Source organism: Phacochoerus africanus, chromosome 1 (assembly GCF_016906955.1).
Source record: "Phacochoerus africanus isolate WHEZ1 chromosome 1, ROS_Pafr_v1, whole genome shotgun sequence".
In the NCBI taxonomy this organism is placed as follows: Eukaryota; Metazoa; Chordata; class Mammalia; order Artiodactyla; family Suidae; genus Phacochoerus; species Phacochoerus africanus.
This window is the reverse complement of record NC_062544.1, coordinates 29,644,996-29,672,301: the sequence shown is the minus strand read 5'-3', so window position 1 is coordinate 29,672,301 and position 27,306 is coordinate 29,644,996. Positions and strand designations below refer to the sequence as shown.

Genomic DNA, 27,306 nt, shown 5'->3' with positions numbered 1-27,306 from the left:
GCCAGCTGGTGGCGGGCTGCGAGGATGGAGGATGGCGAGGGTGGGCTTAAATGGACTCCACACATGGGTGCAAAGGCCCGTGCCTGGGGATGAGGGCAGCAGGACAGCACCTGACCCCTCTGAGCCTCTATTTCTTCATCTGTAAAATGAAATAATACTATTAACATCTACCACATATTCTGTTCTATTATATTCTATAAATAATTATACAATGAGTAACTTAAGGAGTTCTCTGATGGTGCAGCAGGTTAAGGATCCGGCATTGTCACTGCTGTGACTTGGATCACTGCTGTGACGTGGGTTCCATTCCTAACCCAGGAACTTCTGTGTGCTGTGGGCATGGCAAATAAATAAGTAATTTAATAGAGGAATAGACAAGGACCCATGGAGGCCCGCAGGAGGGGCTCATTCAGCCAGAGCAAAACTGTACCATTAGGCTGATGAGAGTGAGCCTGAGGATAAGGAGACAAAGATGCTGAGAAGGACAGAGAGGGTGTGAACCTCACTCCATAAGTTCAGGTGAGCAGGATCACTCTCTTTTCTCCCCCAAACTCAATTAAATTCTTATTTTTACTTGGGCCAGCAGATGTTGCCCCAGCCTTTTGAGTAGCTTGGTTCTGGGATCTGAGGGTGCCCATCTCCATGGCCTCTTCAGTCCATTTCTGAGCTGAAAATGGACCCCAACAGTCTTCAGGATGACTGATCTACTCTCTGGGGTGTGCCCCAGCCTTTCCTCTCTGAGGCTTTGGTGCCCCTGGCAGGGGGAGAGGGGGTTATCTGGTGAGACCCCCTTCTCTCTGAGACCCCTCCACCTCTCTGCTCCCTTCAGCCCAGGGGATCTTTTCTGGAATGAGACAAATTTTACTGTATGTTTCTTCAAGACATTTCATCTGTACCTGGGAATTATCTCCCATCTGTGGTACAGATTTTGGAAACAAAAGCAAGGTCAGGAAGGTACTTTCTGCTTTCTTCCCAGCCTTATCCTTTTCCCACGCAAGGAGCCCAGAGACAATTACCTATTTCAATCAGACGTGGTGAGGAGGGTGGAGGGAGGGGGAAAAAAATTAAAAAATCTCCGTAATATCGTCCCAGCTCATAGGACATTTGAGCCTACGGGTGCTGTGAAAGGCCAGCTCAATGGGACTGAGTGGGTGTGGCGGGGGGGGGGGGTCCATAGAAAACTTGGGAGTGGTGGGAGGAGCCAGGGTTCAGACTATAATGGGCTTTCAGCATCAAGGTCGGGAGACTGCATTTAATCTGAGGACCGTGAGGAGCCACTGAATGGCTACAGACGGGAGTGGCACGGTCATTTTAATCCAGTGGGAAGGGTGGAAGGAAGGAGAAACTAAAGGAGAGAGACTGTGAGGAGGCATCTGAGGGAGGAGTGAGGGGCACCTTCCCTTAGGTTCTGGCAAAGGAACAGACTCGTGTCACACTTTGAAAGCAGAAGTGTCAGAAATTAGCAGCCGATCAAATGTTCATTGATATTAAGGGGAGCACTAAAGGGGAGCATCAGGGAGTTCCATGGTGGCCTAGCAGTTAAGGATCTGGTCTTGTCATTCTGTGGCTTGGGTTTTGATCGCTGGCCTGGAAACTTCTGTATGCCATGAGCATGGTCAAGAAGTAAAATAAGGAGTTCCTGTCATGGCTCAGTGGTTAACGAATCCAACTAGGAACCATGAGGCTGTGGGTTCGATCCCTGGCCTTGCTCAGTGGGTTAGGCATCCAGCGTTGCCGTGAGCTGTGGTGTAGGTTGCAGACGCGGCTTGGATCCTGCGTTGCTATGGCTCAGCAGCTACAGCTCCGATTAGACCCCTAGCCTGGGAATCTCCATATGCCGCCGGTGTGGCCATAGAAAAATACAAAAAAAAGGTAAAATAAAATTAAATAAATAGAAATAAAAAATAAAATGGCACCCAGCTTTCCAGTCTAGAAAGCTGAGCGGTTAATGAAGTCATCACCCCATTTAAAGGACAGGGAACATAAAGCATATTTGGGGGAAATACAATGAAGTTTCCAGGGGACATGTTGACTTTGAGGCACCCACTGAATATATTGGTATGGATCTGGACTGGAAACAGACATTTAGATTTTACTGGCATAAAGACATTTCTTTCATCCATCCATTCAAGCATCCATCCTGGAGATCACTGACAAGTAATCCAGTGATAAAAAGAGATAGTGATCACTCTGTGACACAGGGATACACAGGATTTGGGGGGACTTCAGTGGAGAATCCGACTCAGTTTGGGGAGATCACAAGAAATGTGACACCGGAATGGAGTCCTGAGGTGTAGGCTGGGAAGAGCTTGATGAATGAGGGAGCTTGGAGGCTGAGGAGCTTCCTGGAGGGAGTTCGACTGAGGATGGGACTGGAATCCTGAGCCTCGCTCCAGAGTAAATCCCAGCCATTGTCACAGTCAGTCCTAAACAAGGCATGGTGTCCAGATCTAAAATGGACTCCATGTGTGTATTTGCCATGGTAGTTCTTTTTACTGTAACAAATAAAACCCAAAAGTTCATTAATAACACTATAAAAGTTGTTTTTCACGCATCCAGCAGCCTAGTGTAGGCAGGTGGCTCTCCTCACAGTGATTCAGGGATCCAGGCTCCTTCCATCTTGAGGCTCCATCGCCCCCCTAACACAACATCATGAAGGAAGGATGAGGGGGGAGGAAAAGAGAATAGAGAAGCCCCACCACCTGCTTAAAAGTGTCATCCTAGCAGTGATGCACAGCACTTCCACGTCCCACTCACAGCTGAATGGTGAAAACTAGTCTGTAATCAAGCTTGGAAACAAGAGGTGATGGGAAAGATAATCTGCTACTGGCCGAGGCCCTCCTGCTATGGAAAGTCATGAGACTTTCGACATAATCAGAAATCTCTGTCCCTCTCAGCATCAACATGAGTAGCAGAGGGAGCATGGACAACTATGGTACGGAAAGAGGATTTGTTTGCAACAGGGCCCAGTAACAAAGGTGATGTGAGGAGTCCCCATTGTGGCTCAGTGGGTTAAGAACCTATCTAATATCTATGAGGTCGTAGGTTCAATCCCTGACCTTGCTCAGTGGGTTAAGCATCCAGCATTGCCGTAATCTGCAGAGCAGGTTGAAGATACAGCTCGGTCTGGCATTGTTGTGGCTGTGGTGTAGGCCTCGGCTGCAGCTCTGATTCAGCCCCTAGGTCGGGAAATTCCATATGCCATAGATGTGGCCCTGAAAAAAAAAATAAAAATAAAAATAAATAGATAAATAAATATTAAAGAAAGGTGATGTGATTGGTTCACAGTCCCCACCATGGGTGCAGATAGGAGTAGTTATGACATGTGGCCAATTACTTCCAACTCAAGCATGACAGCTGTTACTCAAATTTTCCTTTCAATGCAGCTCCATGGATTCGTGTTGGGGTCCCACGTAGAGTGGGGAGGAGGTAAAGGTGCTGACAGTATAATAAGAGAATGAAAGAGGTGTTTGGTTAATAAATGAGATAACCTTGGAATTCCTGTTGTGGCGCAGTGGTTAGCGAATCCAACCAGGAACCATGAGGTTGAAGGTTCGATCCCTGGCCTTGCTCAGGGGGTTAAGGATCCCACGTTGCCGTGAGCTGTGGTGTAGATCGCAGACACGGCTCGGATCCCGCATTGCTGTGGGTCTGGTGTAGGCCAGTGGCTACAGCTCTGATTAGACCCCTAGCCTGGGAACCTCCATATGCTGCGGGAAGCAGCCCTAGAAAAGGCAAAAAGACCAAAAAATAAAAATAAAAAAAATAAATAAATGTGATAACCTTGCCTTTATATCAAAGGCTGATATCGTCTGCTTTCTAGTAAAGGGTTTGATCTTTGGAACTGATCTGGACCGCAGAGGCAGAAGGAGCAGAGCCTCGGAGCCACGGTCCTCCTCCTCCTCTGGGGCTGTCTCGCCCTCTGCCATTCACCCCACCCCACTCACCTGGCCCAAAGCCAGAACAGCGATCACTGGGGACCTCGACTGGAAGCATAAATTACAGCAAGTCGGTCCACACCTCCAGACACCGTTCAAAGAAAGACAAGGACAGATCAAGACAGAGTGTCATAAGGGACGAGGCCATCTCCCAGGGCAACTTCGACTCATGAACTCTGGGGCTAGGTTCTCAGAAACACATCATTTCTAACAAAAGAGCAGAGTCAGATAAGCACCCCACCCCGCTGTGCCAGGCTGCAGCGCATGGCATTGATGTTGCCATGGAAACCAGCCCTTTCCCTCACCACTTCAGGAGCGCTATTTTTTTTTTTTTAAAGAAATGGTGTTGTGTGCTCCTTGAAAAAATTATTAGGAATTTACTTCTTATCCTTCCTCCACACGAGTCCCCCATGGGATTAAAGCACATCACAGGGGCGGAGGGGGGATAGAATGATCAACAAGAGTCCAACAAGTGGTCTTTCAATTTTCCAGAAAAATGTACATCTCCCTAATATCCTCAGACCTGATTGACTGATGGGATTACCCCGGCTGCCACCCTGCCTCTCCCTAAGGGGCGGCGATCATGTCTTCATTTATCTCCCTCCATTCCTCCCCTCCCCCCGAAAGCCTGGACTGTGAGTTCCAGGGCAGCAATCGCAGCTTCCTGTGCCTCTTTAATCTTTGTGTCCAGCACCGGCACCAGGCAGCCCTGGGCTGTGTCTCTGCACCTTGATGATGCTGTTTCCATGGCCTGGGAGGATGATTCTGTGCCATCATCTTCTCTCCGCCATCTGAATTCTTCTTGTCAAAATTCGACCGATCCTCCAAGACCCAGTTCCAAGTCCAGTTCCTCCAAGAGTCCCTGGCTGACACCCCAGCGCCATGCTCTTCCCTCTTGAGAACTTCTGCTCCGCCAGCACACCTTCGGTCCTGCCTGACCTCCCTGTTCGCTGTGAGAAGCTTGAGAGAGGTTCCTGGCAGATTAAAAAGTGTTCAAAAGCCAGTTTGTTCTGTGAAACAAGGTGCTGTTTTTATCACCATTTCCTGCCCCCTCCCAGCCCTCTGTCAGCCAGCAGCGCCCTGTGAAACTCTGTCCTCCAAAACCAAGAGTGGCTTTTCCCTGACCAAATCCTCTTTGGTTAAACGTGCCTAGAACTAATCTCCCATTCCTTGGCTTATTCATGGAAAGAGTTAGGCATCCTCCTTTTTTACTGATGAGAAAATTCTGACTCCACCAGGAATAGCACATAGTCCCAGGGTCACTCCTAACAACAGAAGTATCTGCACCCCCCCAAAAAAGAAAACATTTTGGGCAGTTCCCATCGTGGCTCAGTAGTTAATGAATCTGACTAGGAACCATGAGGTTTCAGGTTCGATTCCTGGCCTCGCTCAGTGGGTTAAGGATCCAGCATTGCCGTGAGCTGTGGTGTAGGTCACAGACACAGCTCGGATCCCGTGTTGCTTTGGCTCTGGTGTAGACCGGCGGCTACAGCTCTGATTAGACCCCTAGCCTGGGAACCTCCATATGCAGCAAGTGTGGCCCTAGAAAAGACAAAAAGACAAAGAAAGAAAAAAAATATTTGTCCCCGTCTCCTGTCCCTGATGTTGTCCCTTCCTTCTAGTCACATTCACAGAGCCTGTTCATTCCAGAGAAGAGGTGGTACCCTTGGTTTATTTTTTGAGGCAATGGAGTGGCAAATCCATTTATGACAGAATGTTTGAACATGTGTTCATTAAGTCTTTAGCTGACTTTGTGCAATTGAGAAAAATAGTGGGTGTTTATGCACAGGGCATAAGGATGAGCCTGCCTCTGGGATGGGAGGCCAGCCTAAATCTCGGCCCTGCTTGTCCAGCTCACCGGACTCTGAACAGAGGCTGGAAACTAAGGCCTTATGGATGCAAGTAGCGTTGTCTAAGTCCCATTCAGCTCAGCGGCCTGTGTGACTCCAAAGGGTAGAAGCCACGCTAACGTTGTTTTCCTTCCCATCACCCCCAGTGCAGCAATAAGCCTATAGCCACATCTTCCAGCTCTTTTCTAAATCAATCCTGGCCCCTCCCACAACGGCCTGCCATCTGAGTTTGGGAAGAGTTGGAAACACAAACTAGAAACTCTCAAACAAAGCGCAGAGATGAGCAGTTACTACTGGAATGGCACAGTGCTTAAGAGGCTGGGACCCCAACATGCAGGTTAGAATCATGCTTCCTAACTGCACTGCCTCTGTGGCAGCACTGCACTGCTCCAAGCCTCCTTCATCTCAAAATGGGGTTGATGACGACAGGATGACAACAATGTTGATGATGCAGGTACCTACCCCACGGAGCTGGCAGAATGGTTACACGAACCAGGATGCCTAAAGCGCTTAGTTCTTGGCATGTAGCGAGGGGCACTTCAGTGTTTGCTATCTTTAACATTCACTGCACATACCAAGTTAGAGCTGAGAATAAGCTAGTTCGCTTTTCTAAGTGTGAATTGACTTTCTGAGGAATGAATTGCAACCCCAATAGCATTGCCTGGGGACTTACAGAAGCAGTTAAGGGGGACGAAGCAGTCACAGACACCTAGATTTGAATCCTGGCTCTTCTGCTATAGCCCCAGGGCATCTCTCCATTCCTCTGAGCCTCAGTCTCCTCATCTGTCAAATGGGGATCAACAATCCCTACTGCCAAGGCTATAATAAGCCTTAAACAAGCCTTATGAAAAGGGCCCGTTCATCACTCATCATTTTCCTCCTCAAGCTGTTGGCTAATGACCAAATACATCCTGTCAATGGCACTTTCAGACTCTTCTTTTGCCAGTGTCTGCTTCCACGTCTGACTCCACCTCCAGACTTCAGGGATTGAATACGTGTCATTCATGGATGAATGCCCCGTGCCCAGAACAGCCTGGCCCTCAGCAGGTGCTCAGCAGATGCTTGCAGGATGAAGGATGTTGGGCTGAAAGACAAGAGCTAGGTGTATCTCTTGGACCTTGCTTCTGACCTCAGCATCATTTCAGGCCCATTGGCTGCATAGACGTCTCCCCACCCCAAGTTCCAGTCACAGCCCAGCGGGACATCCTACTCACAGAGCTCACCCTATCCTCGGGGACCCCTGCCCCCAGCATCCACCCCACCAGGCTCACTGAGCAGAAGATAAAGAAAATTGCAAAGGAGGGTCCAGACTCTCAGACACATCTATCTTTATTTGTTTCCTGTCAGAAAAGTTCAAGAATTACACCAAAAAATACTTCAGCCTCTGCTACCTACTGACAAAAATACACCACAAAATTATAAAGCTCTCAGCAGTTTTGCTAGGGACAATTTGTTATTCCGCTTCAGATGACAAATGAATTTACAGGTGACTTGAGGTGATGGGGTGGGAGGGGGGAGTCAGATGATAGCTTTTAGCAGAATAGTTTGAGCTATGCTAGTCTTATTACCCAGCTGTTGTGTACAATGATTTCAGCAATAGCAAGCCACAAAAAAATGCCCTTTAAATCACCTGTTCGAGCTTCATGGAGAAACTACCCCATCTCAAATACCAACTCTCCCAGCCTCTTCTGGCCCTTTCAGGCCTGGAACCAACTCTACACAGAGAGGGCCTCCCCAAAATGTTTGTGGGAGAGCCACATGGGCGTGCCTGATGTGGGTCCAGGTCACTGGGAGGCCTGGACAGGGCCAGATGCTGCCTCCTGGTCAGGAGCTTCTGGAAGCAGACTGGAGAGTTTAGACTGTGTCCTCTGTCAACACAATGGAGTGAGCAACACACGGCCACAGTTTTCACCTTCCTTTGGAAATGATTTGTCATTGTTTTCACCCCAGTCTAAAGTCTCCCTGGTTGTTACCTGAGGTTCCTGGTTATGACCCCTCCTGCTCTTCCTCGTGTTATTAGCACTTTGGGAAACCACAAACAGACCAAAATTTTAAACTGGAGGGCTGTGCATATAGCTTGGCCAAATGTCACCTGCCTGTGTCATGCTTCTTTCCTTCCTTCCTGCAGCCTCTCCTTTCTCTCTTCCTACCCTGTCATCTCCTAAACATGGGCAGTACCCAGAGCAGGGCTAGAAACACAAATAAAAGGCAAAGTCTGCCCGCTGCTCCATGTTTGCTTATCCCCTACAATCCCCAGGCCACGTGGGTCAGCCCAAGCCCAGCTCTGATGTCCATACAGTTGAAAGTTTGCACTAACCTTCAAAGCGCACCATGGTGGCGGCTTTTCACTCTGGGTTGTGTGCATCCTGGGCTTACAAGTGCCAAAATCAGTCCTTCTCTCCAGCTGGGCAGTTTCTAACTTCTAGAGTTCTTCCTCTACAGACCAGAGGCCAAGCAAACAGCCCCGCCTGCTCCTCACAAGTTCTGTACCTTCCGCAGCCCACACTGAAGCTGCCAACTCTCTGCCAAGAAGCCCAGAGCATCTTTCCTACCCTTCCACATCTTCCAGATGCAGCCAGTCTAAACCTTTACCATTCAGTTTCCCTTTCCTTTTCTGTTTTTAAATTTTCCTAACAAATAATAAGCAGTGGCATTGAAAATATCTTACACAGGAACAGTCAACACGGAACATGCCTTTGTACATGAGCCTGACTTGGGGACGAATCAACAATACCAAGGGATGAAAAGAAATATCGATTCAGACAACTCCAGTGCACGATATTTTCGGTGAGTTCCCCCCCAACCCACCCCCAGCCCCACCCCCACCCCCATATCCCAGGAGTACAGTGTTGTAACTGGAGCTTGGCTTAGCCAACAGGGGTCCCCCTCTCCGCCCCCCATTCTGGCTGGGGCTGGGCCTCTAGTGGCCCTGGGTCTTGGGTGGCTTGGGCTCGTGGATGACGGCGGCCGCCGACAGCCACGGCCCGATGGCCCGGGCAGTGCTCTGCTTGGCCACGCTGTAGTGGCTGATGACCGTGTAGAAGCGGCTTCTGGAGCTGGGGTCCTGGGATGAGTAGTAAGCATCCAGGGAGGCCGGAATACAGCGCTTGTGCTGGGGAAGAGAGAGACAGAGTCAGGGGTAGCTCAGGGGACGGCTTCCAACCCACCCTGCAACACGGCCATCCCTCCCTGGGGGCCACAGCCACACCAGGTTCTCAGCCAGAGAGCGGGCGATGGCACCTAGCCTGGGCCTGGCACTCAGCAGGCTTTTCACAACATCATCACCATCATCAAAGCTGCCACCTACATGGAGCCAGAAGAAACAAACCTGATGCTAGAATGGTGGTTCCCAGAGGCGGAGAAGGTGTAGGGGATATGGGTGAAGGGGATCAAAAGTTACAAACTTCCAGTTATAAAATAAATAAGTCCTGGGGGGTGTAATGCACAGCACAGTGATTGTAGTTAGTAATACTGAATTGCATATTTGTAAGTTGCCAGCAGAGTATATCTTAAAAGTTCTCATCATGAGAAAAAAAATGTATAACATTTGGGGTGATGGATGTTAACTAGACGTATAGTGGTGATTATTCGTCATGTACGCAAATATTGAATCATTATGTTGTAATACCTGAAATTAATATAATGTTATATGTCAATTATGCCTCAATAAAAAGGAAGGGCTCAGCAGAAATGAATCTGACTAGTAACCATGAGGACACAGGTTCGATCCCTGGCCTTGCTCAGTGGGTTAAGGATCCCACGTTGCTGTGAGCTGTGGTGTAGGTCGCAGACTCAGCTTGGATCTGGTGTTGCTGTGGCGGTAGCATACAGCTCAATTCAACCCCTAACCTGGAAATCTCCATATGCTGTGGGCACAGTCCTAAAAGAGACAAAAAAAAAAAAAGAGGGAAGAGAGTGAGAGGGAAAGAGGGGGGAGGAAGAGAAGAAGGAGGAAAGAAAGGAAGGAAGTTGCTGCTGCTGCTACTAATTCAAGGTTGACATCCTTTCTGCTGACTGGTTATGTGACTACAGTGGACACTACCGGTAACACTTTACCTGGTTGATTCACCCATCCCCTGGGTGCTTCTCCAGGCCACTGCCTGCAGCCAACTGCTATCTATTTCATTTCCTTGATACTTGTAACTCCTTTTTCTTATATGAAAAGGCTTAGTTTCTAACAACATTGATATAATTGTACATATGCGTTATCCTACAATATCTATCAAATGGTCACCAAATAACAGCAACATTATGAGTAAAAGTTCTTGAATGAACTTTATGGCTTCTCTGCAGCTATGTTCAACAGACAGTTGGAATATTTATTTTCCTGGTAAGTCTATGCACCCAACTTGGTATAGAGCTAGACTTTAGCTTGTTTTTAATTTCAGGATTGATTTTTTTTAATATGTCAAACACTGATATACCTCCAGGACAGATGTATAGTAAGATATATCCAGAGAAGCCTTGTTCCTCATCCCTGTTCCTTCTGTTCACTCCCTGCTCCCCAGTCACCATTTTTTAAAAATTCATCCTTCCAGAATTTCATTCTGAAATTATGAGCAAATATCTTTCATCTTCCCTTTTCTCACACAGTGACCCCCTCAGTCACTTTCACACTTGTTTGGAATTCTATCGTTTGCATACACTATAGTCTGTTCCACTGTCCCCTATTGATTGCTGTTGCCAACTTTTCAGAAGCTCGCCTTCTAAATGACTAAGGCTGTCGTAGGAAGTCAGGTAGCAGAACCAAAGGACATGTATTTTGTTCTTTTTCTTTTTTTGTCTTTTTGCCTTTTCTAGGGCCGCTCCCGCGGCATGTGGAGGTTCCCAGGCTAGGGGTCTAAACGGAGATATAGCCACCGGCCTACACCAGAGTCACAGCAATGCGGGATCTGAGCCACATCTGCGACCCACACCACAGCTCACGGCAACACCGGATCCTTAACCCACTGAGCAAGGCCAGGGATCGAACCCACAACTTCATGGTTCCTAGTCGAATTCGTTAACCACTGAGCCACGATGGGAACTCTGGAGATGTATTTTTAAGGCAGAACATTCCTCATTTTATTCCCTCACTTTGGAACATAACAGCAGTGATGTCTCAGAAAACTCTCGTAACAAAACACTCTTAATCTCCATTTCCTCCAAGGTAAAATGGAGGCCATAAAACCTATTTTTCAGAATAAGTGAACAGCTCAACCGAGAGACTGTTTATGAAAATATCTCAGAAAGGATGTGACATATAATGGGTTCTCAGTAAATGGTAATTTATAAATGTTCATTTCAGCTCTTTCAGCTCTGAACCAGATTCTAGCTTTATTGCCAGTAACATTTGTTAAGAGCTCATTATCCAGCAGGCCCTTTGCTGACTGGTTTTACTTAAATTCTCTCCAAAATCCTATAGGCAGACATTATTGGTGCCCACTGCAGGCAAGAAACCTGAGACTCAGAGGGCCCAGGGGATGCTCAGGGGTCATGCAGCCGGTTCAGTTCTTCAAGGGAAGGAGCACAGTCAGAGTCAGGGGAAAGGGGCCAGCTGCAGGACTCGGGGAGGCCAGATCAGAAGCACCGCACCCTGTCTTCCTCTCTCTGCAGAAATAAGGAACCAGCCATCAAACCAGGAAGACCCACAGCCACACCAGGGCAGAGTGCTCTTAAGATGTCAGAGTCTACCAGGAGCAGGAGCGAGCTCTCCCTGACAACTGACGGGCAGTAGGCAGTGGGCAGTCGGAAGGTGGCCCACCTTCGGAAGCCAGCACTCTGGACAGCGCCCTCTAGGTGCAGGCGCTCTACCACCCACTGGAGACGAAGTCCTTCGTGCAGCTTGAAAACTCCTTGCTTTTTTCTTTTCTTTCTTTCTTTCTTTTTTTTTTTTTTTTGTCTTTTGTCTTTTGTCTTTTCTAGGGCTGCACCCACGGCATATGGAGGTTCCCAGGCTAGGGGTCTAAACATAGCTGTAGCCACCAGCCTACGCCAGAGCCACAGCAACACGGGATCTGAGCCGCTTTTGCAACCTACACCACAGCTCATGGCAACGCCGGGTCCTTAACCCACTGAGCAAGGCCAGGGATCGAACCTGCAACCTCATGGTTCCTAGTCAGATTCCTTAACCACTGTGCCACGACGGGAACCCCCACATGCCTTTTTCAATGGTAATTTTTTATCTCATATCAACATTCACTGTGAATATACTTCTTAGAAAGAATGAAAATGATTTGGGCCTGCCGCCATCAATTCCTTTTTCGTGTTACTTAAACATTTCTATGCTGATTTTTTTGCATATTTCAATATTTTTATTGAGTGCATAAAGTTTTTTCAATTGAAGTATATTTGATTTACAATATAAGTTTCAGGTGTTTAGCATGGTAAGTTACAATTTCTAAAGCTTATACTCCATTTATAGTTATTATAAACTATTGGTTATATTCCCTGTGCTGTACAACATATCATCATAGCTTATTTATTTTATACATATAGTTTGTACCTCTTAATCCCCTACCTCTCTCTGGCCCTCTTCAATTCTCTCTTCCCACTGGTGACTGCTAGTTTGTTCTCTATATCTCTGAGGCTGTTTTTTTTATGTTATATTTACTAGTTTGTTTTGCTGTTTAGATTCCACACATAAATGATATCATACAGCATTTGTCTTTCTCTGTCTAATTTATATCACTTAACATAGTATACTCTAAGCCCATCCATGTTGTTGCAAATGGCAAATATTCATTCTTTTTTTATCTCTGAGTAATATTCCATTGTGTGTGTGTGTGCACGTGTGTATGACATCTTCCTTATCCATTTGTCATTGATGGCCAGTTAGGTTCCTTCCATATCTTGGCTATTGCAAATAATGCTGCTATGAATATTGGGGTGCATATATATTTTCAAATTAGTGGGGTTTTTTCTTCAGACACATATTACATTTTAAACAGTCTGTAGGGAGGTTTCCATATCAGAATTTGAATGCCAATGAAAAGACGTTAATAAGCACTCTAGGTGAAGTTGACAGTCACCTGTAGCCACTCCCCTGCCAGAAGCCTCTTACCTTATAAACAAATCCCTCTGGGCAGCTGTGGTCATAGGTGAAGGCTTTGTAAACCACCAGGAACACGATGCAGGCAAGGAAAGCTAGGGCCAGGCTGACGAGTATGGTAACCTGGAGAAAAAAGAAAAAAAAAAAAAAGCAATCATCCAGCCTCAGCTTGTCTGACTTCAGTCCACACGTGCCACCTTCAAAGCCTGGAGCTGGCAGGCAGGCTGGTGTGTTAGAAAGCGTAGCGGGCAGCTGGGAGCCCAAAGAATCAGCTGTGTCTCAGCTCCATCACCAATGTGCAGGCTGAGCCTGAGCGAACCACCTGCACTCTTTGGTCCTCGATGTCCCCTTCTTCCAGGTCCTCTCTGAAGCTCCATCTTGGTTCAGTGTGTGATCCCCCCCTCCCCTGCCCCGTTTGCTTTCCCTGTCAATTCTTGGAGGGGGGTTGTGGAGGGAGATGATCATTAAGCCATCTGGTGCCTCTGCCTTCGATCACCACCCTCCCTGCCACAGCTGAATTCCAATCTCAGATATCAGTGCTTATTCCACCTCTGCTTGGACATCCAGCACTCACCTGAACTGCATTCTCAAATCAAATCCTGCTCCCTTCCCATCTCAAATCTGCTCCTCCACCCCCGTATTTTTCCCTATCTCAGAAAATATCAACCCCACCTTTGCAGTGTCTCAGGCCAAAAATTTTGAAGTCATTTTTTGACTCTCTTTCTCTCACATTCTATGTCCCAGCCTGCCAGCAGAAGCTATCATTTCTGCCTTATAATACATCCATAATCTAATTGCTTTTTGCCAACCTCGGTCATCTCCATCATGGCCAAAGCCATCATCGCCTCTCACCAGCAATTTTGAAACTGGCTTCTAACTGTCAGCCTCCTTGCCCCCTATGCATATTCATATAAGCAACCTGAGAAGTTCATTCAAAATCTAAGTCAAGGTACATGCCTTCCTCTGCTCAGAAGCACCTAATGATCTCCAAATTGCTCATAGTGAAAGCCAAGCTCCCAACCATTATTTATAAGTACAATTTTCAAAAATACCCCACCAAACAAACTGAAGGCACCATCCAGATTTACTAGAAAGGACTAAATGGCTAATTTCAGGGGTACCTATAGGTTTGCACTGGCCCCATCTCTCCACCTGTGTACAGAGGGTAACCCCCATAATACTGGGTACCTAGTGTTATAGGCAGAATTTTTCACCTTATTTTTAGAGCTAGTGACCTTTTGAATCAGTTGGCTGAGAAATGTGGCAGAATTCCTCTCATGGAGAGAAGGCTTATTTTGATTTAGAAGATAAATAAAACCAACTTTGGGGGAGGGGGGCGCCTACCCCATCTCTTCCCACTTCTAGGGATGGTTTACAAGGACAGAAAGAGCTGAGATGCTGCATTACTTCAAGAGTTGTTAGCAGCTATAAATACTGGATGGAAGGAATTTAAAAAGGGAAAGAGAAAGATGGGTGTGGGAGACGTTCATCTGAATCCTATGAGCAGACACTGTCCATGAGAAATTCCCTGTGCATGTGTGTGTGGGTGAAGTTTCAGGATGATGTGCTATTGTGAGTGATATAAGATAGATATAGATAGATATAGATATAGATATAGACATAGATATAGATATAGCTATAGGTATAGATATAGACATAGACATAGACATAGATATAGATTCATTACATTATATGTATTTGGCTTTGTTCCTGGTTCCTGGCACAGAGCTAAAACTCTGGTAATTTCCTAAGTGATAAGAGCAGAGTTGCAGCTTCTTTTGTTCTAATATTCAGTTTTGGTGCCTAGTTTCCGAAATAACTCCAAACCATAAAAGTGAAAGGAGCAGTTTTTATGATTCATAAAACCCCCTTCCGACTACACCTGAGTTTATGTTACCTTATATTATATTATAATGGGACTTTTGGAAAGCCCCTAAGGATGGGGCCGGTTGCCAGAGGAACTAACCACTGATTGGAAGGTTATGACTTAACCATCTGCCCCACTTTCCAGGAGGGAAGAGGGGCTAAGATTGAGTTAACCAACAACAGCCAAAGCTTTAATGAACCATGAAGCCTCCATAAAACGCCTAACCAAAGGGGCTCAGAGAGCTTCCAGGTTGGTGAACAAGAGTACATCCATGCCTGTAAGGATGGTGAATCCCAGACTACACGGGGATAGAAGCTCCTGTGCTCAAGACCCTTCCAGACTTTGCCCTGTGCACCTCCTCATCTGGCTGTTCATGTGTATCTTTTAATATCCTTCATAATAAATCAGTAATAGTAAGTAAAGTTCTCTTCTGAGTTCTGTGAACCATTCTAGCAAACCCCTGGACCTGTGGAGGAGGCTGTGGGAACCGCCAGGTTATAGCCAGTTGATTAGACATACAGATGACGGAGTTCCTGTTCGTGGCTCAGCAGAAATGAATCTGACTAGGAACCATGAGGTTTCAGGTTCTATCCCTGGCCTCGCTCAGTGGGTTAAGGATCCAGTGTTGCTGTGAGCCGTGGTGTAGGTCACAGACGCTGCTCAGATCTGGCATGGCTGTGGCTGTGGCCAGCAGCTTTAGCTCCAATTGGACCCCTAACCTGGGAACCTCCATATGCCAAAGCAAAAAAAAAAAAAAAAAGAAGAAGAAGTACAGATGACAACTGGGATTTGCAACTGGTGTCTGAAATGAGGGCAGTCTTGTGGGACTGAGGCCTCAAACTATGGGGTCTGGGCTACCTCCAGGCAGGTAACGTCAGACCTGAGTTAAGCTGTAGAACCCACCAAAAATTGGAGAATTGCAGGTGTAGAAAAATACCCGCACATTTCATGTCAGAAGTAAGAGGATAGAGAAAAATTGTCCTTTCCTCTTATATGGTGACACATAAAATTCAGTTCTAAACTACTGTCCACACAATGTGCTACCCTTTCTATTTGCGTCCTAAACCCCAGCTCCAGCCTGCTGCACACTCATCAGCCACCTTCCCAGGATTAGGGTGGTGACAGTGTGGGGTGAGATGGTACAGAGGTCGGACTGGAATCACCCAGTAAGATATGGAGAGAAACAGAGATGTCAGAGACCAGAGCCTGGAACAAGAGGTTCCCCAGAAACGCATGCCCCTCTTTGGACACTAGAAGATCCTATTTGATTAGTACCAGGAAGGGGGGGACCCAAAACCACTGCCCAATGCTGAGGACCTAGGAATACCCATTCAGCAGATGTCTGCAGTATAGAAGTAAAGAATTTTAAGTGCCCAGTTTTCCCAATAGCCAAAAGGTAGAAGCAGCCCAAATATCCATCAACTGATGAAGCATAAACAAATTGTGGTCTTTCCACACAATAGAATATTATTCAGCCAGAAAAAGGAATGAAGTTCTCATACAAATGAGGGTGGACCTCAAAAAACATACCAAATGAAAGGCCATACATTGTATGATTCCATTTATACAAAATATCCAGAACAGGTAAATCCATAGAGACAGAATGCAGACCAGTGGTTGCCAGGGGCTGGGATGAGGTGAATTGGGGGATGATGCTAATGGGAACAGAGTTTCCTTTTGAAGTAATTAAAAACATTTTGGAACTAGATCAAGGTGATAGTTGTACAACATTGTGAATATATTAAATGCCACTCAATTTTTTACTTTAAAGTAGTGAACTTTATGTTATTGGGTTTTACCTCAATTAAAAAAAAATTGCCCAGTGCTCAGGTTGACTCTGTCAAAGGGACCTTAAACTCCTGCTAGTGTCCCCTCACCAGAGCTGTCCTCGAGACTGGGACACAGATGCTCACAGGCATATCCACGAGCATGCAGACTTCAAACATGCAAAGGAAAAGTCGAGAGCTGTAGCCCACCCTGCCACCACCCTGCCACCACCCAGTCTGATGCAGGGTCTGGGGGAACTACAGTCCTAATAACTATAGTCCCTAATGAGCAAAGAGCCCGGCCTCTTGGCTGACTTGGAGCAGAACAAGACTCCAGGGTGGGAGTTCCTATCAGTGCTCAGTGGTAACAAACCCGACTAGGATCCATGAGGATGCAGGTTCAATCCCTGGCCTCACTCAGTGGGTTAAGGATCCAGCGTTGCCATGAGCTTCGGTGTAGGTCGCAGACATGGCTTGGATCTTGCATTGCTGTGGCTGTGGCATAAGCCGGCAGCTGCAGCTCCGATTAGACCCCTAGCCTGGGAACTTCCTCATGCTGCACCTGCAGCCCTAAAAGGCAACAATAACAACAACAAAAAGACTCCAGTGTGATGTCCTTCCCCAGACGGGGCTGGATAGTCTCCCTGGTCTATAGCCAGCTGGTGAAGAGGAGGAGGTCCTGAGAGCTGGAGCAGAGCCTGGTAGGCTGGCTGTGGGACAAGTTCCCCCAGTCCACATCGTTAGAATCACCTGGGCAGTATTTTAAACAAAGCTGATGCTCTGGCTCCACGCCATACCGATCTCATCAGAGTCTTGGCAGGTAGAATCCAAGACCCAATGTGGCTGCCACTCTCAGTGATGATAAGAGAGCCAGACCTAGACCCCGGGCAGGGTGCCCTATATGACTGTCAGAATCAAGGGTCTGATGTTGACTGGGATGCCAGAGGTAGAGCCCACTCCAAGGAATTTTGCTGAGCAAGACTGCCTCCTGCCACATGTTTCATAGCCCAGAATGAGGGTGATGAGAGGCTATTTTAGGCAAAGACAAGTCTATCTCCCCACCTGAATCTTGGTAACTTCTGCAACAACCCAAGGTCTGTCATTCCTTAAGAGCCTAGGGAGGTCAGAGAGTTCAGGGCTGTGAATTGGGCACGAGCTGTCCCTTGAGGCTTCACAGCCCACAGGACAAGGAAGAGGTGGACAGGAGGACACAGACACTCGTGTGGCAGGATGAGTGAGGGCACCAGCACAGGGGCTGCTGGACCTAACCAGCCTGCGGGGCCAGGGGAAGTGGGGATCAGAGAAGGCCTCTTAGGGGAAATGACTCTGGAAGTGACTTCAGGGGGAAATGCCAGGACAGGGGAGGAAGAAGGTTCTGAGCAGAGGAAGTCACATCTGCCACAGAGCAGAAACTCAGGCTGTTCTGGAAGCATGATTCATCATGGCTGGTCAGCAGGATGGCAGCGAGGGAGAGGTGGGCTTGGGGCAATGGGTAGCTAGAAGGAGAAACCTAAGGAAGGACCAGGCTAAAATGTAGGCTTTAGCTCCAGGGAAACAGAGAGCCCCCGAAGGTTTTAAGCAGGGAAATGACAGGACAAGAATTACATTTTGGAAAGGTGGAGGGGTAGGGGTGAGGTGGATATGGAGGCAGGTTTGTAGGGGTAAAGCTGGAGGCAGGGAGCCAATGGGGAGGCTGATGCACCAGGCCACGCCCTAAATTTTGAGGCCAGACCTGTGGCAGTGGGAGTGGAAGGGGTCAGTGGCCGGAAGAGATCTGGGAGGTGAGCAGAGTGATGTGAAAAAGAAGGAAGAAAGAAGGAAGAAGGATGGGTGACCTTTGATCTGGGTCTGGATTCTTTTTTTTTTTTTTTTTTGTCTTTTCAGGGCCGTGCCCACCACACATGGAGGTTCCCAGGCTAGGGGTCTAATCAGAGCTCCACCTGCCGGCCTACGCCAGAGCCACAGCAACACCAGATCGGAGCCACATCTGCGACCTACACCACAGCTCACAGCAATGCTGGATCCTTAACCCACTGAGCGAGGCCAGGGATCAAACCCGCAACCTCATGGTTACTAATCGGATTCACTTCTGCTGCGCCACAATGGGAACTCCCGGATTCTTATTCTTGATGACTAACAGTATTGGCTGTTGAACAGGGTGGTTGAGGACATCTAGGTTTCTGATTGGTGTCAGGGTGAGATTTTTCCTGAAGGCAGGTCTCCGTGGGGCATCCTAGAGCTGGCCTCCCTCTTTCAGATGGATTAGATTCATAGAAATCAGAGGTCCTAGTGCTTGGTCCCTACAGCAAAGCTCCCGATGTGGTGGGGAAGCCTCCCAGGACCTGGGAAAGAAGCCCCACTTCCACAGAGAGCACCTCTGAACATGCAAGCCAGCTGCACATCAATATTGATTGACTCGGATTATATAACCTTGTTTCTTGGAGACATTCTAAAGTCCTTGGCTCTACCTCCTGAACATTATAGCCTGGGACTAGAAGTAAACAACATCTCAGTGTTGGATTTGAGTGGTTCCTTGGAGATGTGGTCCTCCCTGCTCCCTATCTCCCTGCACATCTGTTCATTCACTCAGCACATGCTTATTAAAGGGCCCACTGTGAGCCACACGCCACCGTACAGCCTTCGCCTCGGGAGCTGACAGCAGGGAGAGGGTCAGACGCTGAGCAAGCAAATTACCAAATGAATAATTACAAAACAAGACCTGAGCAGGATCTGGAACAGCGCATTGGAAAGGAGCCTTGGATAGCATGGACAGGGGCAGAAGAAGGAGCTCCACACGAGAAGACTCTGGGCCAGAGCCATCTAGACCTAGGCACAGCCCCAGAGACCCTAAAAAGAAGAGGAGCTCAGGGTCTCAGTGGGCCTGGAAGGAGCAGTCTGCCTGAGATGGGGCAGGAGGTAGACAAGGTGGAGAGACCGCTGAGGTCTTTGGAGACCAAGATCACCCTTGTCCTACTCAGGAGAGGCACTTCCTCCAGTGTCCATCCTAGGGTTTTCTGGGTAACGTCCCACTCAGCCTGGCCTCCCTCTGCCACTCTCCAGTCTCTCAGGCCACTCTGGCTCACAGAATCCCCTCCAGCCACCCCAGCCCACTGAGAGTTCCCACTGTCATGCATCTTCAGGCCTTAGCCCAGGCCTGGAACAACCCTGTCGCTCACGCGCGTGCGCGCACACACACGTGTCTTTCCTCATTAGCCTCCTTGTCCAGCCCTGAGGCCCAGATCCTGCCCTGATCTGCCCCTGGGGCCTGCTATATCCATGCAGTTCTCTGCCATAGCTGTGGCCCCATCCTGACAAGGCACCCATTCTGCTTCTGCCTCTGATGAGCTGTATGACTTTCAGCAAGATGCTTCACCTCTCTGAGCTCCTGTTTCATCTTCTGTTCAATGGAAACAAAAACCCCACCCCACAGGATTGGTGCGATGATTAAATGTGATGATATCTGTAAATTACTCAGTGTTGTCCTGGCCCCTGGGCTTAACTGATAATAGCAATCATTTATTGACTGTTCAGTAATACACTGGGTACTATGTCAAGTGTTTCTTATGTAACATCTTCTTTAATCTTCGAGATAGCCCTCGATGTCTAATTATTACCCCCATTTTGCAGCGGTGCACAGTAAGGCACAGAGGCACAGAGTAACTTGTCTGAGGTCACGTGGTTATGGAATTAGCAGAGCCTGATTGGAACTCTGGACTATCTGATTCTGAAGCCCTCAGTCCTAAACACGACCTTAACCCATGTTTTGATACATAGTTCCCAGTCCCGCTGCTGCATTTGCTTGCAATAGTGCAATGAGGCAAGGTGACATGCACTGTAAACTTATTCTAGGAGGATACGTCACTGCAGACATGAAACCCCAGGAGTCAAGAAGAGAGAAGAGAAAACCAAAAATCCTTCCACCATCTGCCAAGCCAGGGCGCTGATCTAGGACCCTCATTATGCCAGGAAATGTGAACTTCATTAACATTCATGTACTGCAGCATCTCAGCACCACAATCCCCAATAAACCATCTTTCTTTACGAAAAATGCAAATCCTGGAAACCTCAAAGCCATAGAACCACTCACATCAGGGAAATTAAACTTTGTGTGGAGATAAAAACAGAGCTGCCCAACCGACATTTGTCTTTTGTACGCAACAGGTGGAACCTCCAGAGACAGAATTAGGCCACCCGGCGCCTTGCTCCTGGCTCAGCCCCAAAGATCCTGACAATAGGGCTTGAGTGGAAAAAGCAAGGGAATTGCAGAATCCATAAATTCTGCTCAAATGACACCCTGGTCTCTGTCATCCTTTTCCTAGCACCAAGCATCAGTGAATGGAGCAGAATTTTTGGAGCCAGATTATCTAATCTGAAAGCCCAGCTCTGTCACTTATTTGCCATGTCACTGAGCAAGTCGCTTGCCTCTGGAATCCTCTGCTTACTTCTCTCCATCAGCTGTTGTAAAGCAGCCCTCTAGCACAGGCATGGCCCAAGGTATGATCTTAGTTAGCGTGCAGGGGGAACACATACATGTGACATCATTTTGTGTTCTCACTATTTTGTGGGGAAGATACTATCAATGTGCCCATTTTACAGATGGCCTATCAGAGGCAGATGGGATGGCTTTACCTGTATGAGAGGAGGCTGAGTATTTGAACTCAGATCTGTCTAACTCAGAAGTCCAGCTGCCTCACCATATGCTGTATTGCCAGATAAATCTATAACCAGCATAGAGTTTATTTTTATTAAAAATGGGAGTTCCCATCGTGGCGCAGTGGTTAACGAATCCGACTAGGAACCATGAGATTGAGGGTTCAGTCCCTGCCCTTGCTCAGTGGGTTAACGATCCGGCGTTGCCGTGAGCTGTGGTGTAGGTTGCAGACGCGGCTAGGATCCCACGTTGCTGTGGCTCTGGTGTAGGCCGGTGGCTACAGCTCCGATTAGACCCCTAGCCTGGGAATCTCCATATGCCGCGGAAGCGGCCCAAAGAAATAGCAAAAAGACAAAATAAATAAATATCCTGTGAACAGTAAAGCGGCCCAAAGAAATAGCAAAAAAAAAAAAAAGTACTGCACGATTATAAGAACAATGTTGGAACTCTAAGAGGGGAAACAGCCATTACGATGCTGCCATCATCTCAAGTCAGTTTTGCAGACTCGATCTGCATAAACCTTGATCCCTTCTGCTCCTTCCCCTTCTACCCACTAGTGGCCCATCCAACTTTCTCTAATCACATAGAACATCATCATAAGCCTAGTCCGGGCCACCCCAGAACAAGATAGGCCACAACTTGCAGTTTCACTCTCTGCAAAATGACTCCAAATCATTACACTAATCTATACAAAACTGTCATGAGGTATAATCAAGATGAATATTGCAAATGGAAAATTGCCATGTAAATGCAAAAATGATAAAGTAATGCTTCTTGTTGCCACCACTCTTATCATTATAACTGTGCACCATTAGGGTAGAGCTGAATTTGGTTCAATTATTTCCTCAGCATGAGAACCACAGGGTGTTACATTGTGTTACCATCACTTGTGACCTGTCCTCCCCGAGACTAACCAACCCCTCAAGGAGAGGGCAGTACCCTCTGTCTTTGGGCTTCTGAAGGCCTGAGGGTCCTACTGTTTAAAGGATTTACTGGTGATTCATGTCCATGGGACAGAAAAGCACATCTGCCATGGGCCACTTCCTCTCTGGTTTCTCCTGCCTCCACCTCCCAATCCATCATTCTTACTGGCCACCAAGAGGATCTTCCTAAATTATTTTTAATTTTTTTTCTTTTTTGGCCACATCTGTGGCTTATGGAAGTTTCCAGGCTAGGGGTTAAATCTGAGCTGCAGCTGAGGCCTATGCCACAGCCACGGCAACACCAGATCCAAGCTATATCTGCAAACTATGCCACAGCTTGTGGCAACGCCAGATCCTTAACCCACTGAACAAGGCCAAGGATCGAACCTCCATCCTCAAAGACACTATGACAGGTTCTTAACCCTCTGAGCCACAACAGAAACTCCAAGGGATCTTCCTAAATTAAGTTATGCCTCTGAGAGTTCCCATTGTGGCTCAGCAGTAATGAACCCAACTAGTATCCATGAGGATGTAGGTAGGTTCCATCCCTGGCCTTGCTCTGTGGGTTAAGGATCCAGCATGGCCTTGAGCTGTGGCTCAGATCCCGCATTGCTGTGGCTGTGGCCTAGGCCTGTAGCTGCATCTCCATTTCAACCCCTAGCTTGTCCCTATACAGCAAGCACAGCCCTAAAAAGAAAAAAGAAAAAAAAGAAAAAAAAAAGAAAATTCTCCTCTGAACCTTTCAGAGTAGGACTAAAGATCCCACATGAGGGAGTTCCCGTGGTGGCGCAGTGGTTAACGAATCCGACTAGGAACCATGAGGTTGCGGGTTCGGTCCCTGCCCTCGCTCAGTGGGGTAAGGATCCGGCGTTGCCGTGAGCTGTGGTGTAGGTTGCAGACGCGGCTCGGATCCCACGTTGCTGTGGCTCTGGCGTAGGCCGGTGGCTACAGCTCCAATTCGACCCCTAGCCTGGGAACCTCCATATGCCGCGGGAGCGGCCCAAGAAATAGCAAAAAGACCCCCCCCCAAAAAAAAAAAAAAAAGATCCCACATGAGCTCACTGTGGAGATGACTTTGCATCCTGCCATGGTGGGTCCCAGACCTTACTGAGCATCAGAGCCACCTAAGGAAAATGGTCAGATGCAAAACCCTAGGCCCGGCACCCAGAGATCTTCATTCCCTTGGTTTGCACGATACCCACAAATCAGCATCTCCACGCAAGTCCAGGAGATTTGGATGCAAGTGACCTGGAGCTTGTAGTTAGATCAAAACAAGGGCCAAAATCCTTTGTTCGCTTCTGAAGAGAAGGGGGCAAGGAGCTCAGGTCCCTGATGGTGAGATACTCAGCATTTTACATAGGTAATCTCACTCAGTCCTTCCTGTGGCCCGTGAAGTGGGTCCTGCTCATATTCCTGCTTCTCAGATGATGAAACTGAGGACTACGGAGGTTGAGTAATTGTCAGGATTTTCCAGGACCACCAAGGTAGAGAAAAACCTAGAAGCCAGATCTGTCTGAATCCAAAATATATTTTCTTCCCGTAGCACTGCGCTGCCTTTATCATACACACACATAGAGAGAAACGCACACACACACACACACACACACACACACACAGAGATCCATAGACACTCAGACATACATAGACACACACATGCAGACATATGCACACAAATACATACAATAGGACAGATACAACAAACACACACAGATTCACACAGACACACACAGAGTACAGACCTAATTCCTGAAAGTTCTATGCTCTCTGCTACTGGCATCTCTTTCCCCTGGAGGGTATCTCCATACATACCAGGAAGCCTTCTCAGATCTCTTCCTCAGGAGTGAGGCCTCTCTGGGTTCCGCCAAGCTCCACTCAGGCCACAGGCACCTGTTGCTCTGTGTTATCATGACCTGACCCATCAGTCCACCCCACCAAGTTATGAGCTTCTCAAGGGCAGGGCCTGTACCTCACCAACCTCCTGCCCAGCTCTTGGCCAGGGCTCGGCACCGAGAGCTCATAAGGGAGCTTCGAAGACCTCACATCCATTTGCTTCAGCCAGCCCAGAGCCAGGCCCCAGCCCACAGCTAGTGCTCCCCTCCCCCAGAGGGCCAACCTGGCCACAGTCAGAGGTACACCATTGCCTCACGGCATCCCAGCCGAGCCTTGTCTAGAGGCAGCCTACATCTGCATCTCCATGGAAACACCAGCCCTGCAGCCCAGATAGTCTGTTCCATTAAGCTACTTTCATTCCTCAATCCTCTTTCTTGGCAGAAGAGTTGATATCAAAAAAAAAAAAAAAAATCAGGTCAGCAAAATGGATTTGGAAAATTAGAAATCATCTTCTCCAAGTTCCAGTGTGTGACACTGCGAGGCGTGCCAGTGGGGGGTTCTGAGCCAGATAAGCTATTCCATGTCTTCCTACAACTCCTGCCAGGCTGAGAACTAATGTCTGCCAATAACACAACAGCACACTCGGCAGGATCTCCTCTGGACAGAAGGTGGCCATGTTTGGGGGGAGGTTGCATGTCCGCCTCTACTCAATTTGCTACCTTTGTCCGTGAGGAAGAAGGACCTGCCACCCCCTCACCCCTCCCACTGCACGTTGATACACGCACACGGACACAGACAGACCCACATTCCCTCCCTGGGAGGAGTTTAGAGGAGCTTTCACACGAAAGAGTTCTCATAGCCAGCCTGAGACTGCTGCGCTTGGAAAGGTCTGTGTGCAAGAGAAGCCCTGCCTGCATCAGAGAACTTGGATATCAAGAGGTTTCCCACCACTCCCAGAACTAGGAAGAGGGGCTCACTGTGCCTAAACCATACAAACGATATGGTTCGTGTGGAACACCTGCCCTCCTTCTGGAGTCCAGAACTTAGGTACATGCTACGCAGGGGGTGCTGACATGACAGGCCCCCAGCTGAAACCCTGGACACTGAGTCTCTAATGAGTTCTCTGGTAGACAGCTCTCCGTGAATGTGGTCACAGCTCATTGCCGGGGAAAGTGAGTGTGTCCCATGTGACTCCACTAGCAGAGGCCTTTGGACGCTCCTGCCTGGTTCCCTCTGGAGGTCACCCCCTGCACCTTTTTCCTTTGCTGTTTGTGCTTTGTATCCTTTTGCTGCAATAAAGCATGGCCCTGGCTACAGCTACATGCTGAGTCCTGTGAGTCCTAGTAAACCATCCACCCAGGTGGTGGCCTCAGGAACTTCCTACACATCTCCCCTTGTTGTCCCCTTTTTGGTTCCCCTGAAGGTAAGGCACTGCGGATCTTATTTTTTAAACCCTGGCAGAAATGGCTCTGCTTTACTATGGATGCTGTGCCTCAAAGGAAGGTACCAAACTCCGGCCATGAACTTTTTCCTTTCAGCCCCCAGGCCCCATGAACGTTTCTTCTTGGACTCCTTGCCTCATGGGTCAGGAAAGTTCTCGCTTTCCTGCATGGGAGGAGCCTGGGCCATCTCTCTCTCACCCACTCCCCACTTCCCCTCCCCTGCAGCATCTTGAACAAGGTTATCAGTGGGTGAGCCTGACATTAGGCATTGGGAACAAACACTCTCTCACCTACCTCCCATCTCAATAAGAACCTTCCTGGGGTAAGGGTGGGAAAAACAAGGTGAGACGCTAAAGAATTGCTTGGGCTTCGCATCCTGAGCCTCACATCTAGCTGTGCTCATGAGAGAAGCTTCTTCTTGGGTTATTAGTTGAATGGACAAGGTGAACGGAGCAGTCCATCTGCTACTTGGGGTTCATCCTTATGTATAGACCTTCTTGGCGGAAGCCTCAGAAGGAAAGAGTGGGAGGGTTCTGGCACCAAAACTCTTCCCAGCCCTTGTCAGTTTACAGCTATGGGTGTGCAGACTGACCCCTCCGCTGCTTGACTCAATCAAGGGCTCACCATTCTCACCTTTAAGTAGCACCTAGAAGTTGAATCTACCTTCCAAGCCCAAATGTTCTCATGTCAGCTCTGTATGTTTCAGTGCGGCCTCAGATGGAACATCTTTCCATCAGTCTGTTCTGTCTCAGTCAAGAGAGAAAAATAGGATAATGGCCAGAGCCTTGGCTTGGAAGCCAGAAACACCCATGTTTGGATTCTAACCATTCCATCACCTCTTGTTTCTCTTATCACATTTCCTGGGCCTCAGCTTTCTTATCTGGAAATTGGGATCCTAGTAACTACCTTGAAGCACCGATGTAGGGATGAAATGAGGTCACCATGTGAAAACACACCCAGCACAGAGCCAGTGCCCAGAGATGTTCATCCCAAGGACCTAGAAAGAACTAGCATGCCTCGGGATCTAAAATTGTGTGCCCTCTGCCTGTTCCATGGTTCCATGTTTTGAATGATTTTTTTTTTTCATGCCAAAGAGACCTCATTCCCTCTATACTAATGAATTCGTTCACTTATTTTGAATTCACCAGACTCACATAGCTGTGAACAGGATGCAACTAAACAAATCCCCATGGTGTTCCTATTGGTTTGTTCGAATTAATCAGAAGAAAAGAAACTGTTTCCTTTGGGTTCTGTGAAATAGTGGGATGGCCATCACTACTCACCAGAGCTGGTCTTGAGCCAGCGCACACTCAGAACATACATGCTCTCCACTGGCGGCTCCTCCACCATCTTTGTGACTTTAGACAAGTTCTGTGACATCTCTAAGGCTTGGTTTCTTCATCTATGAAATGTGTATTACAATGATCCTTAGCACGCCGACTCAAAGACAACAGGAGATCATACAGATCCCTGTCTGGCTTTGGTCTGAAGCAGTGCGTGTTCAGTAAGCGGCTTCTAAGTGAGTGTATTAGAATGATTTCTGTCAAGATGCTATCTCTCAGGTAGAAATGCCAACCCTAAAATGGCAGGGAAGGTCTAGAGAGTGAGCATCTATTCTGCTTACTGTCTATATTCTGTTTAATTCCTCAGCTGAGATCAATTCCTGGAGAAGGAGTTGGCTTTGCTTATGGGCTGTGCTCCCATATCCTGGATGGTTTCATTAGAAAGGCTTGAGATGGACAGTAAAAATAATTAAACACGATGTCGATAATTTAACTTTATTTCTTATTAATAACTTTTAAAACCAACCCTAGAAGGTAGGTCTAATTGTTCCTGTTTATAAATGAAGAATGTAAGATCCAAAAGTTTAGTCATTTGCCTAAGTAAACTCAAACAAGAAATGGAGAAGCAGAATTTGAACTCAGGTGTGATCCTCAAGGCTGTGTACCTTCCACTCAATCTATTTCCTCTGAAATAGCTGCCACCGCTCCATCCCAAACCAAAAAGAT

The 27,306-nt window shown here is 47.7% G+C and overlaps 1 protein-coding gene across 1 annotated transcript in view; it reads right to left on the bottom strand.

Annotated features, from left to right (window-relative positions):
• Positions 1-7,099: 7,099 nt before the first annotated feature.
• Positions 7,100-27,306, bottom strand: part of NSG2 (neuronal vesicle trafficking associated 2) — a 60,866-nt gene continuing 40,659 nt past the window's right edge. Inside the window, exons 4-5 of the mRNA XM_047753759.1 lie at positions 12,831-12,941; positions 7,100-8,900 (exon numbers count right to left, since the gene is read on the bottom strand). Coding sequence (XP_047609715.1) covers positions 8,709-8,900; positions 12,831-12,941 — 303 coding nt within the window. The 3' untranslated portion in view covers positions 7,100-8,708. The remainder of the gene's footprint in view (positions 8,901-12,830; positions 12,942-27,306) is intronic.